Consider the following 13,295-nt stretch of genomic DNA (forward strand, 5'->3'; position numbering starts at 1 on the left):
ACTGTATATTCATTTGCATGTCTTAGACAGGTCTGCAACCCTGTCTTTCACCATTATCGCCCAGCACACAGCACTTCCACTGCAGCAAGGGATTCTGGGAAATGACATGCAAATGAGCACACAGTGCCACCTTTTATCTCAAGCTCACATTAGATGAACAACCCTTAGCCATAACCTTAATATATATATATACATACATACACAAATATCAGGAATGTTTAGGGCACTCAGCTGGGAAAATAAAAGGAGATAAACTTATCTGCTCAGTGATGGTGCTTGCGGTGAAGCCAGGATCACCATCCAGCAACAAAAATAGATTCCTAATGCACAGAATCCGCAGCACTCAAAAATGTCAAAAGATTAAATTTAATAAAGCAACACAAGCATCAGGGGACAATCACAGGAAAAAGAAATGACGTTTCGGACCTCTCTGTCCTTTCTCAAGCTCCCCCAGTATACTGCCGTGGGGTGTCAGCCATTTCCTCCATGTAACTAATCCCTAATGGGTATTGAGGGGCACAGCCCCACTATGTTGTTTGCTGATACTAGGAATCTTTTCCACAGCATACTGTATACTGTACATGCTGATCATGGACATCAGCCAGATACTGTTTGACACAAATAATAATTCACTACAGAAAGAAAAGGGGAGATATTGGCCCTCATTTGCATTGGATGATATTTCACGTAGTTGCCACATTGTTTGTGCAAATTATTATGCTTTGATGCATTGTCTCACTATCTATGGATGTTGTTGCATTAACCATATGTATTTTGTGCATTGCAGCATGTCAGGCACCTTAGGTCCCTTGCAGTCAAGATCCACCTGTGGCAATGTTTGCTGAGAGTGACACACAGCATTTATTCTGCCTTCAAGTTATCACTAGTTTCTCCATGTGACAGTGTCTGCATTATGTGTTTATGTTGGTATTTAAGGCGTCGCTTCCTGACAGGATACAGTCATCAATGCATTATCATTTCTTACACTACGCATTATGAGTTCTATGGCTGAGTGCTTTCAGCATTTACAGTATATACTGACTTTTTTGTTTGTGCAAATTATTATGCTTTGATGCATTTTCACTTTCTATGTATGCTGTTGCATTAATCATACGTATTTGGTGCATTGCAGTGTGTCAGACACCTCAGGTCCCTTGCAGTCCAGAGCCACCTGTGGCAATGTTTGCTGTGAGTGTGACACAGCATTTATTATAATTTATTACCAGTTTCTCTATTTGACATTGTCTGCATTATGTATTTATGTTGGTATTTAAGGTGTCGCTTCCTGACAGGATGCATAGAGTCATCATTGCATTATCATTTCTTACACTACGCATTATGCGTTATATGGCTGAGTGCTTTCAGCATTCATACACTGACCTAGATTCCAGTCAGCCACGTCATCCACACGTGTGTATATATGTTTTATTCCCTCACATTTTTTTTTGCACATTTACGGTGAGCACATCAGGTGTCTCACATGTTTCGCTTCACTTGCAGTTACAATGTGTATTTTGCGCGTCCCTGCAATAGTTAATCTATCCAGGTATCAGTTCCAGATCAGTTTAGCCCATGCGCACTCTCTCCGGTTATCCAAGATATCGCTGGGTCTGGACGACTTATGTAGTCTCTCAGCAGTAACATTATGCAATTCCTGAGCCTTTTGCGCATGCTCAAACACATATCAGGTAAACAAATATAGAGTTAATATATTAAAAATGGCCGCTCTATACCTGCTGATACTGTGGATGCATGTCACATAGGCAGGTGAGGCTTATTAACTGTGATTGGTATTGTTGAATTGCACTGGGGTTTGGGGTATATATATGTATTGTGCACTGCATTCAATTGCACAATCTTGAGAAAGGTCCCACTGGGGGACCGAAACGTCGGTTTTTGTGTCTTATCAAATATAGAAAATTTATGATTTATTTACCTGCGTGCTGTCCCTTGATGTCATGTTGCAACCGGTATGGTATGGTATGATATATATATATACATAGATAGATAGATAGATAGATAGATAGATAGATAGATAGATAGATAGATAGATAGATAGATATAGATAGATATATATATAGAATATCACTTGTGAGCACATTCACATGTCTCAGACAGGTCTGCAACCATGCATTTCAACCATTATCACCTCGCATACAGTGCTCCCACTGCAGCAAGGGATTCTGGAGATGACAAGCAAATGAGCACGTGTCACCTTTTGCCTGTAATATCCATTCACATGGAGCCCATTTAAGCTGATATATAGCCGTTCACAACAGCTTTTAAACACAGCATGGGACTAGCAAAGCAAGTATAAACCACTTCCACAGACATGTTTCAACCTTGATGGGTATCATCAGTGTGAGGTTGGTATAAACTTGCTTTGAAATATTTCTAGGCTGGGTTGGTTTACCATACATTTCAACACCCACCATAACTTATGATGTATGATATATATATATATACTGTATATATAACTGAAATGTGAGATTGTTAGTAGATGTGGGTAATCTGATTGGTCCGTGGTCCGCCCGCCCATGGCCCGCCTCCCCCACGACTCTCATTGGCCAACAGGTACGCTGACATCACAGACACACCTACTCCACTGTGACACACACACACACATATACTGCCACAGACTCTCACCCCATCACCATACCTCACCCACAGCTCACCTCCCCGCTGGCTCCCCCCACCATCACCCCTCCTCACCCACAGCTCCCCTCCCCGCCATCACCCCCCCTCACCTCCCCGCTACCTTCCCCCCTATGCCACCGGCTCACAATATTAAAATGGCGCTCCGCACTACTCCATCCTGGCGGACGCCACAGTATTAAAATGGCGCTCCGCACTACTCCACCTTGTCGTCACCCTTACCGCACGATTTCAACTGTGCACCCCTCTGGGCAGCGATCGGAAGAGGCTGCTCTGCCCCTCCCCCCGTGGCCATCTCCTGCCCTGCTCCCCCCTGTTGAAGGGGGAAGGCGCACCGAAGGGGAAGGTAAGTGGAGGCGGGGTGGAAGTCGAATGGGAGGGTGGTGTGGTTTTAAAATGGGGTGGTGGTATAAAAGGTCATGTGTTTCCATTTTTGTTGGCTGCTAAAAGAGTAAAAGGCAGGTCAGGTCAACGTCAGAGAAGGATATATTTATTATAGGGTAAGAGGGGTGCACAGTTGAAAGCGTGCGATAAGGGTAACTCCTGTCCACTGTCCCCCCCCCCTCCTGTCCCCCCCTCCTGTCCCCCCCTCCTGTCCACTGTCCCCCCCCCTCCTGTCCACTGTCCCCCCCCTCCTGTCCACTGTCCCCGCCCCCCTGTCCACTGTCACCCCCCTCCTGTCCACTGTCCCGCCCCCCTCCTGTCCACTGTCGCCCCCCTCCTGTCCACTGTCCCCCCCCTCCTGTCCACTGTCCCCCCCTCCTGTCCACTGTCCACTGTCCGTCCCCCTCCTGTCCACTGTCCACCGTCCCCCTCCTGTCCACTGTCCACCGTCCCCCTCCTGTCCACTGTCCACCGTCCCCCTCCTGTCCACTGTCCACCGTCCCCCTCCTGTCCACTGTCCACCGTCCCCCTCCTGTCCACTGTCCACCGTCCCCCTCCTGTCCACTGTCCGTCCCCTCCTGTCCACTGTCCGTCCCCCTCCTGTCCACTGTCCGTCCCCCTCCTGTCCACTGTCCGTCCCCCTCCTGTCCACTGTCCGTCCCCCTCCTGTCCACTGTCCGTCCCCCTCCTGTCCACTGTCGTCCCCCTCCTGTCCACTGTCGTCCCCCTCCTGTCCACCCCCTCCTGTCCACTGTCGTCCACCCCCTCCTGTCCACTGTCCCCCCCTCCTGTCCACTGTCCCCCCCTCCTGTCCACTGTCTCCCCCTCCTGTCCACTGTCCCCCCTCCTGTCCACTGTCCCCCCCTCCTGTCCACTGTCCCCCCCTCCTGTCCACTGTCCCCCCCCTCCTGTCCACTGTCCCCCCCCTCCTGTCCACTGTCCCCCCCCCCTCCTGTCCACTGTCCCCCCCCCCTCCTGTCCACTGTCCCCCCCCCTCCTGTCCACTGTCCCCCCCCCTCCTGTCCACTGTCCCCCCCCCTCCTGTCCACTGTCCCCCCCCTCCTGTCCACCCCTCCTGTCCACTGTCCCCCCCCCTCCTGTCCACTGTCCCCCCCCCTGTCCACTGTCCCCCCCCCCTGTCCACTGTCCCCCCCCCCCTGTCCACTGTCGTCCCCCCCCTGTCCACTGTCGTCCCCCCCCTGTCCACTGTCCCCCCCCCCTGTCCACTGTCCCCCCCCCTGTCCACTGTCCCCCCCCCTCCTGTCCACTGTCCCCCCCCCTCCTGTCCACTGTCCCCCCCTCCTGTCCACTGTCCCCCCCTCCTGTCCACTGCCCCCCCTCCTGTCCACTGTCCCCCCCCTCCTGTCCACTGTCGTCCCCCCCTCCTGTCCACTGTGTCCCCCCTCCTGTCCACTGTGTCCCCCCTCCTGTCCACTGTGTCCCCCCTCCTGTCCACTGTGTCCCCCCTCCTGTTCACTGTGTCCCCCCTCCTGTTCACTGTGTCCCCCCTCCTGTTCACTGTGTCCCCCCTCCTGTTCACTGTGTCCCCCCTCCCGTTCACTGTCCCCCCCCTCCTAGCGGGAAATTTAACACACGGGCAACGCCGGCTCTTTCAGCTAGTACAATATATATCGAAACTCTCGAAAACTTGTCCTATGACATAAATTGTTAGTCCAAATAAAAAAGGTATCACCTAATACTGAATAACTCATTTATTCTGCACTATCGCAACTGTACTAACACGGCTATTTCCGTTTTACACATATATACATACACATATATATATACACACACATACACACACACACACACACACACACACAATTGTTCAAGACATTGAATTGAGAAGAAAAAAGTTAACAAAATAAACGGTAAATACTGGAGTCAATTCTATAATCCTATGAACGTGGAAGCAAAAAGGGACTATAGAATTCACAAATGGAGGAGGAAACAGAAGTTAAGCAAGCTAAAGGGGCAGCGTTTCAGGGGATGAATCCCATCTTCCGGCCTGTTCCCAAAGTCAAAGGAACTTCCCTTTCTCCCGTCTGATTTTGAAGTGGGTGACAAGAGTTTTTGATCGTCAATCCAAATACATGGTCGAAATACACAAGTCCCTACGATGTTCCCGTTCTGATAACTTAGTCCGCAGTGGTATAGACACCTCTTTTTTGCAATTTAACATTCCCTTTTGCTTCCACGTTCATGGGATTTTAGAATGATGGCCCCAGAACAGATTTGTTGAGACCCCATGCACTTGCTTGGCTGATAATTATTTCTCCTTGTTGTCTACTGCCTCTTTTTGACTACATCTCCTTTTTTGCTGTGTTTTTAGTTCAAAGTATTACGGTTAGAGTATCTATGCACTTTGTGATTTTGTACTCCCTTCTGTATATGTGGATTGCTGTTTTCCAGTAAATTATTGTTTTTTTGAAATTGGCTCATTTCTCTAGTAATTTCTTCTTTAGTGTGCAGGGAACTTCACTTATGTTTGTATGTCTTTACAGATGTTGTAATTTTACACTGTATTTAGAGACTTGCTTCCTACCTCTTGAGTGTGCTCTTTGTAGACCTGTACAGGACCTTGGGGCGTTGATGTATCCCAAAGCTGCAGAGATCCATCTCCACTGGAAGTTACCAGGATATTGTCGCTGACCTCACTCCATGTTACATCAAAAAGTGCATCACTCCAGTCAAAGCTAAAATCAGTGTCACCAAGAAAACATCGTTACTACCATTATTATCATCATCATTTGCAAAGCGCAAACATATTCATATATACAGTGGGGGTGCACAGTGATATCAATTACATAAACAGAATGACATACAAATAAGGACAAATAAGTGCAAACAGAGACAGAAGGTAATGAGGACTCTGCTTACGAGTGCTCATAATCTAGAGAGAATAGGGGGCAATGTTGAAACAAAATGTAAAGTGGCTGCTCATTGTGGGGGTGGAAGATGCCTCAGAATGGAGTATGGTCCAGCCGCATAGCTGGATCTATTGAGGTTTAGGGATGTGGTGTTAGTGTGTTTGATAGCATGGAGTTTGGTCCAGCCGCACAGCTGGTACCAATAAGGTTGGGTGTGGATGTTGGTAGTATGCCAGATAGGTTTCCTTAAAAAGGGGAGTTTTCAGAGAATTTTTGAATGTCTCAACGCAGGGGGAGAGTCAGATGGTGCTTTGTAGGGAATTTCACAGAGGGGGCAGCATGGGAGAAGTCTATTGGTGGGAGTGAAAGGAGGTAATAAGGTAGGAGGAGAGGCGGATATCATGGGCAGAACCAAGGGGGCGTTTAGAGATATATTTGGGAATGAGATGTAAGGGGGTGCAGCATTATTGAGACTTGTAAGTCAGAACTAGGGTTTAAAATGTAATTCTAGAGGATATAGGAAGCCATTGTAGGGATTTTCATAGTAGAGCAGCAGAAATTGAGTAGCGGCCAATTGAGTGTAGGTTGTGCAGGAGAAGGGGTGATGACAGTGTCAAAGGCAGCAGAGAGATCCAGGAAACCATGCTAAAGTGTGGCTCTTCTGAGCTCATTAGTAGGAGAAAATATTTTTACTGTGCCCTGTATTATTTCATCCTTGGAAACCATACATAGTAATAGACAAGAATGAAGTAAAGCAGTCACATTTGAAAGCACCTTTGACTTACAGTATTTTGTAGAAAATATATTAAAAAAATGAAGCTTTTGTCTTACTAGAGACTGTTTTTGGTGATACTATAATCCTTAGAAGTGAATAGAAGCGATACTATTCAAAACAGAAAAACAGAATAGGACGTACCATCCTAGTATACAGAATACCATCCTAGTATACATCATTATGATGCTATATTGAGAAATAAAAATAATACACATTGCATAATCCAAAGACCTTGATTTGTATCTGCAGGTGTGTTGGTTCTATTCACCTCTAGACTTTTTATGTGGCCAAGAATTTTAATTTGACCTTCCTTAGTGCACACGAAAAAAGCAAATAAGTGCAAACAGAGACAGAAGGTTGTGCATTAACAGCCAAATCGGGCAGTGAATTCACTAACTTGACATCAGCATAGATATAATGAGATAATGCATGTCTGACTAATGATATACTATCCTTATGATCTACTCTGTACTTGTCTGAGAGAGGAGTCGATTCTAATCACAATATCCACTTGTGACATTATGACAGCACCTATTTAGAGTGCTGTAACTGCGTCAGTTATAGGTGCTTAGTGAATAATCATTCATCAGCACTACACCATTCCTATAGTTGTTTTTATGACCACAGTATAGCTCTTTCACCATAAGGCCTCGGACATGGTCAGCGTTTATGCGCTGACCCGTGCTGAGGCGCGCTTACGCTCGGCACTGAGCCCCTGCAGCCGCAATGAGAGCGGCTTTAGCAGGGGCTCGCTTACGCTTCCGCAAGCGTGCGGAAGCGTAAGTCTTAGCAAAAATTTTAATTTTCGCGCTTGCCGGAGCGCAGGGCCGGTCACGTGAGCGGTTCGCCCAATGAGGGCAAACCAGCTCCGTGACGTCACTGGCCCGCCCCTGACACACCCCCGGACGGCGCGCGGTCTAAGGCCTGGGAAAGCACCCGCTTTCCCTGAGCCTCCGCGCGCCTCAGCACGGCATCACTAACCATGGACGCAGCCTGAGTGGCCCAGTGCATGGAGATGCATATACTTTTGTAATTCATTACTCCATGTTTTAGAAAAAATTACATGAACTTTTGAATACATTAAAAAAGAGCACTATCAATTTATGTCAATCAATAAATGTTGAAGTACATTCTTGTCAACAGCTTGACGTGACTTTGAGGTAATTAGCACTATTGGACAGATATTGTAATATTAAACATCTGTTATAATTGTTATTGTAAAATGTCAACATGACCTGTTAGAAGGTTGATGGGATGGGTCATGGATTATTTACCCAGTCCCTTTACAAAAAATATTTTTTAGTATGTCTAATTAAGGGTTTTTTAAAGTAACAACTATCATACCACATTATTATTGTTTATGGGTGCATTCATTAGGGACTCTTTGTCTGTATATAGTTGCACACGAAAAATGCAAGAAAAATAGTAAACATGTTTTTATTGAATAAATGTTCGAGAATAAACATGAAGTTCAAAATCAATTTGGGTTTTACTGATATAAAAGGAAACTAAAAATATAATGACATTTTTGTCGAATGTTATAGGTTTTCTGTATCTGGGGGAACAGAGAGTCAGATTTAAAACCACATTTGACTTTGCCAATCTTTGGTCTCTCACACTCATTGCGAGAGGCAGTTTAGCTTACCTAAAATAAACAATTTTGTACTACTCATCCAACTGCTTTAGTCGTAAACACAAGCGTTTTTAAAGCTAATAATAATAATATTTTAGCCATATAATTAGCACTGTGATATTTGTCAGGAACACCAAATTCTGTGTTTATTCAAGTTTTCCCTGCCTGTGGCTTCTCCCCTCAACACTGCATTGGTGAAACTCAGCATTCAACATTCTAAACTCCTGCTGCATCCAGTGTGGCGGTGGAAACAGGCATCGCCCACTTGTTCAAGAAAACAACCAATAGAAAGAGACTGCATTAAAGGCATTCCTAAGCACTGGATGTGAGGGCCCATCAGTATCCAGATCGGACTTGTTATGAGTCAGAGTTACAGCCACTCCCCAAAGGATATAAATATTGTCACTTTCCTAAATTCTGGGTCCCTGTGACTCTCTCCTCCCTCTGTGGAGTGCCCAACATCTGCCCTACATCTCATAAGGAGATGTGAGGGGGGATCCAATAGGCCTAACCTGGGCCTCAAGCCTGAATTAGGGCACTGCAATAAGGAAGAATGTAACTGCTCTGTTATGTGATCTGCATGCAATAAAGACCATGAAAATATAAATGAGTGTACTTCACAGTCAAAGCTGAGATAAGAAGTGTCAGTATGGGCCATCCCCTGCCATCACAGAGGATCCATGCTGACTGGAGACACTGCACCAAGCAAGAACTAAGGTAACCTGTGATCCTGTCATGTTTCTCCCCACAACATCACAGAGCACTCAGCCCTCCTGTTTACCAACAGGCACAGCCCAACAACTAGTGAAGTAGCTGGAGAAGCAGACCCACCCCAATCTCACTTGGGGGGGGGGGGGGGGGGGTGGTTGGGGTACAAGGGCTACATTTATAAGAGCAGTAAGCGAAACACTTATTGCAATTGGGTTTATCAATATATGCATCTGGTTCCATCACTGCTCTCCCTATTTCCCGAGGGAAAAAACAGCCAGCACTGGAATGGTGTAAACCAAGCATGTCAAACTCGCGGCCCGCGGGCGGCATGCGGCCCTTAACGAACATTTGCAGCCCAGCCCAGTGGTTCCCAATATGTGCGCCATGGCTTGCCTAGAGTGGCGCCGCGATTATCCCTCCCCACCATCCCTCCGATTATCCTCCTCTCCATCCCTCCCCATTATCCCTCCTTCATGCCGGCCGGGCCGCAGGGGATTGGCTGCAGGCAGAGAGGAAGCCGGGGGCGGGGCTTCCGCTTTGTGCAGAGCACACGGTGAGTGTGTGTGTCTGCCTTCCTGCTCCTGGCTCCTCTGCCTGCTGGTGGCTGCACGGTGTCCTGTCCCCTTCTGCCCCGGGTGAAAGGAGAAGGTAGGGGGGTGCTGGGGGGGGGGGGGGGGAGTTAGTTGTACATTTGCCTGTCCTGCACGGATCGCATGCCTTTCCTCCTCCCCCCAGTCACTCACATCCGTCGCTGCCTCTGCTCTCCACTGCTCGTGTGTGTGTGTGTGTGTGTGTGTGTGTGTGTGTGTGTATATATCTGTGTGTGTGTGTGTGTGTGTATCTGTGTGTGTGTGAGTATATCTGTGTGTGTGTTTGTATATCTGTGTTTGTGTGTGTATCTTACAAGCCACTCCCCTGAGAAGGAGGGGGGTTTTCCTCTAAGGTTAGGCTTAGTCCATAGAGACTGAAGCCGTGCTTTCCCTGGCCTTAGAGAGCGCGCCGTCCGTGGGCGTGTCTGGGGGCGGGCCAGTGACATCACGGAGCTGGTTCACCCTCATTGGGCGAACCGCTCACGTGACCGGCCCTGCGCTCCGGCAAGCGAAGAAACGAAAGATTTCTTAAGACACGCTTCCGCAGGCGTGCGGAAGCGTGCGCGAGCCCCTGCTAAAGCCGCTCATTGCGGCTGCAGGGGCTCACTGCCGAGCGCCTCAGCACGGGTCAGCGCTCATGCCCGAGGCCTAAGAGTGGAGCAGTTAGTTCTGTGCTGACCTCCCCATGTGGAGAGAGCACCAGTAACGCCTCTCTTGGATAGGAGTGGGCTGAGGCCTTACCCTGTTAGGGGGTAAGGTAGCTGAGGAGGGGTACTTAGGGCCTCAAGCCCTGGGTACTGCCTTCAGGTGAATAAAGACTGATAATGCTTGCTGTACCAAATAAAGTACAGTTATACCATCCTTGGTGTGGTCTTTGAAAAGAGTTGCTTGTGAGGCCCCTCCTGGTCACACCAGGATCCTCATGGGATGGAGGCGCTGCGTTGACTACGAACAACCAGCTGAAAGCCTGACCTGATGTCTCCCCTCAACATCACAGAGCCCTTAGGCCTTCTGTAAATCCAACAGGTATCCACCAGCTCCATAATACACCCGGTAGCTACATGATCTCTTAGGCCGCACATATAGTGCCCGCGACAGGCGACTGGATGGGTGACGGGACAGGTGACGTCACCCGTCGCCATCAGCAAAAGTTATATTTCGCTTTGCGGCGGCGGCGCAGGCTGACATTTGATTGGTTCAGGGGCTGTCACGAGGCGACAGCCCTTGAAAAATCAAATATTGCCAGCTTCCAAATTTGGTGACGCGACGTCGCTCGGTCGCATTGTCGCCGTTGCACTTACTATAAGCGCACGCGGCAGCGGCCATGTATTTGTTTTTGGGCGACGTCGCATCGCCGTCGCCCATCGCGGGCACTATACGCACAGCCTTAGGGAGGGGGGTGGGGGAGAGGAAAGGTGCTACACAAGATTAAAATGTAAAGGCTTAAAAAATATATATATTTGCAATTTCAGGATGGAAGTATGTGAGTGTATAATATATATATATATATATATATATATATATATTTTTTTTTTTTTTGTCAACATAATTGTATTACCTTCGAATAACAGCAAGACCAGTTTCATTTTTTTCCAGGACAACCAGAGTCCCACAACCTAAAGAAGCAAGACAAAAATTATGAGAATAACTATGTACATAATTTGAAATAGATTTTTACAATGTACTACATTTTGAGAAAGTTCACATATCGATATGCCAGGGATTTTAACCTCCATATAAAATGTGAGATTGCGTTTGAGAGACCAAAAACAAAATTTTCATGTAAGTGTATCAGTGAGATGCCACGATAAGGCCACTGGTGTTAAAAAATCAGTGAGACTTAAGGAGAACAAAAAGGTTCAACAAAAAAAAGATGTAATCAGCTGATTTAAAAAGATCATCAGGGTGTATTTTTTCATTTTTAGTGGTGTTTACTCCTTCAATCTATTTTATCATTTGGAGTTTACCCACATCTAATCTTCCCTGAACACCTCTCCAAAACACAATTACAAATGTCGCCCTGTTCATATTCCTGTCTGAAAAATTTGGCAGATACTGTAAATGAAGCGGACCGCTTTATTAGCCACTGACTTGAACTGTGTAGAAGGGGAAAAAAGAAGAAAAGGAAAGCATTACAATTTGATTAATAGGGCTTATGTGGTGAAGACTTCTGCTGGACCTTGGCCTCTCCTGATGACGCCCGTGCTGTACTGTACATGCAGCACAGGTCAGGAACCAGCAGACTAACACCTATATTGTCCATTTTTATTCTAATAAGTGATTGGTAACCATATTGTTTACATAGTTCATGTCAAATAAATAAGTACTGTAATACAAGACGCCATACCATGCAACAAATACTGTAGTATGCAGATCCTCCAACATTTTGAACATGCAAATAGGTGTCAATATCTACTGTTGGATGGAGCAACTTCCAATCAATTCCTATTGAAGTCCCTATACAAGGGTGCTGAACTCCAGTCCTCAAGCCCACCCACCCCCTCCCCCCCAACAGGTCTGGTTTTCAGGATATCCCTGTTTCAGCACAGGTGGCTCAGTGTTTGATTGAGCCTCTGATTGAACCACCTATGCTGAAGCAGGGGGGGGGGACTGGAGATTGAGCACCCCTGCGGCCCTAACCTATGCAGTTTACCACACACAAAAAAACAGTATGTTTAATACAGTAGTACCAGCTGACCTTACAGGAATCTACTATGTAGTGTATCTGCTAAATAGGTACAGTTTAAGATTCTTCACTATTTTGTATTCATGGCGTTAGAAGCAGGATTCCTCATTCTTTTAACATATTGAAAGTAAACCTATGACCCTGCTCATCAGAAAAAAAAAAACAGTTACTACAGTAGGAATCTGTCAATTATCACAAGCCTAGAAAAAGGCAAAAGCCTCCTTCACCTGATATGCCATAGTTTTGGGAAGTTGCACATGCCAAGCGAGACTGGCTGTAAGGGGAGAACTCCACTGCATAGCCGTGCCTGCCCGGCAAACGGATTGCCCGGGTCACACCGCCTCCTGCAGCCATGCCTGCTGCAGCATACGGTGCATATCCTCCTGCAGGGCTTCACACACAGTAACAAACAGCCGGCACACAGGAGCCGAGTATGGTCTGGGAAATGACGTGCAGTTCTTCTCCCTCCACCACTTCCTTGTGCACTGTGCACACACAGTAACTGACACAGGGGGAGGGGCAATGCAATGTGACACATGAGGGGAGGAGGCAGGGAGCACTGTAGCACAGGGGAGGGAGGAACAGGAGCACGGTGACACGGAGGGGAGCCATGCACAGGGAAGGAGGAGCAGCGTGTGTACTGTTATTGAAGCTCCCCAGGATGTGTACAAGCCTCACTTTTATGTTTTCCACATTTTTCCTCTCCATCACTGGTGGGTAACATAATATCCTTCAAGGAGCTCTCTAAAGGGCTGCACCGCACATTTACACATGCATGAGTAACCATCCTTGCTTTGCTCTTAAGGAATTTACACCATGGTTAAGATGACCATATTTTTCCCAGGACAAACCGGGACAAATTTTGACATGCGCAAGAGTGGCACCAACCACAGCCACTTGCCAGCTGCATATGCGCGATCGTCACCAGTTGCTCATGTGATGTGCGCTTGCGCGGCCGGCAAGCGCCAATCTTCGCATGTGCAACCGGCAA

At 47.2% G+C, this 13,295-nt stretch overlaps 1 protein-coding gene across 2 annotated transcripts in view; it reads right to left on the reverse strand.

Moving 5' to 3' along the window:
- The window catches only part of PEX7 (peroxisomal biogenesis factor 7), a 158,077-nt gene extending 145,245 nt beyond the window's left edge, over positions 1–12,832 (reverse strand). The window contains exons 1-3 of one of the 2 annotated variants that reach the window (XM_075597837.1): positions 12,532–12,832; positions 11,177–11,234; positions 5,585–5,735 (exon numbers count right to left, since the gene is read on the reverse strand). In XM_075597837.1, the coding sequence (XP_075453952.1) occupies positions 5,585–5,735; positions 11,177–11,234; positions 12,532–12,658 (336 nt within the window). In that variant the 5' untranslated portion in view covers positions 12,659–12,832. The remainder of the gene's footprint in view (positions 1–5,584; positions 5,736–11,176; positions 11,235–12,531) is intronic. The other variant, XM_075597836.1, reaches the window with a different exon arrangement.
- Between the last annotated feature and the right edge of the window lie 463 nt (positions 12,833–13,295).

Source organism: Ascaphus truei, chromosome 4 (genome assembly GCF_040206685.1).
Source record: "Ascaphus truei isolate aAscTru1 chromosome 4, aAscTru1.hap1, whole genome shotgun sequence".
NCBI classification, from domain to species: domain Eukaryota; kingdom Metazoa; phylum Chordata; class Amphibia; order Anura; family Ascaphidae; genus Ascaphus; species Ascaphus truei.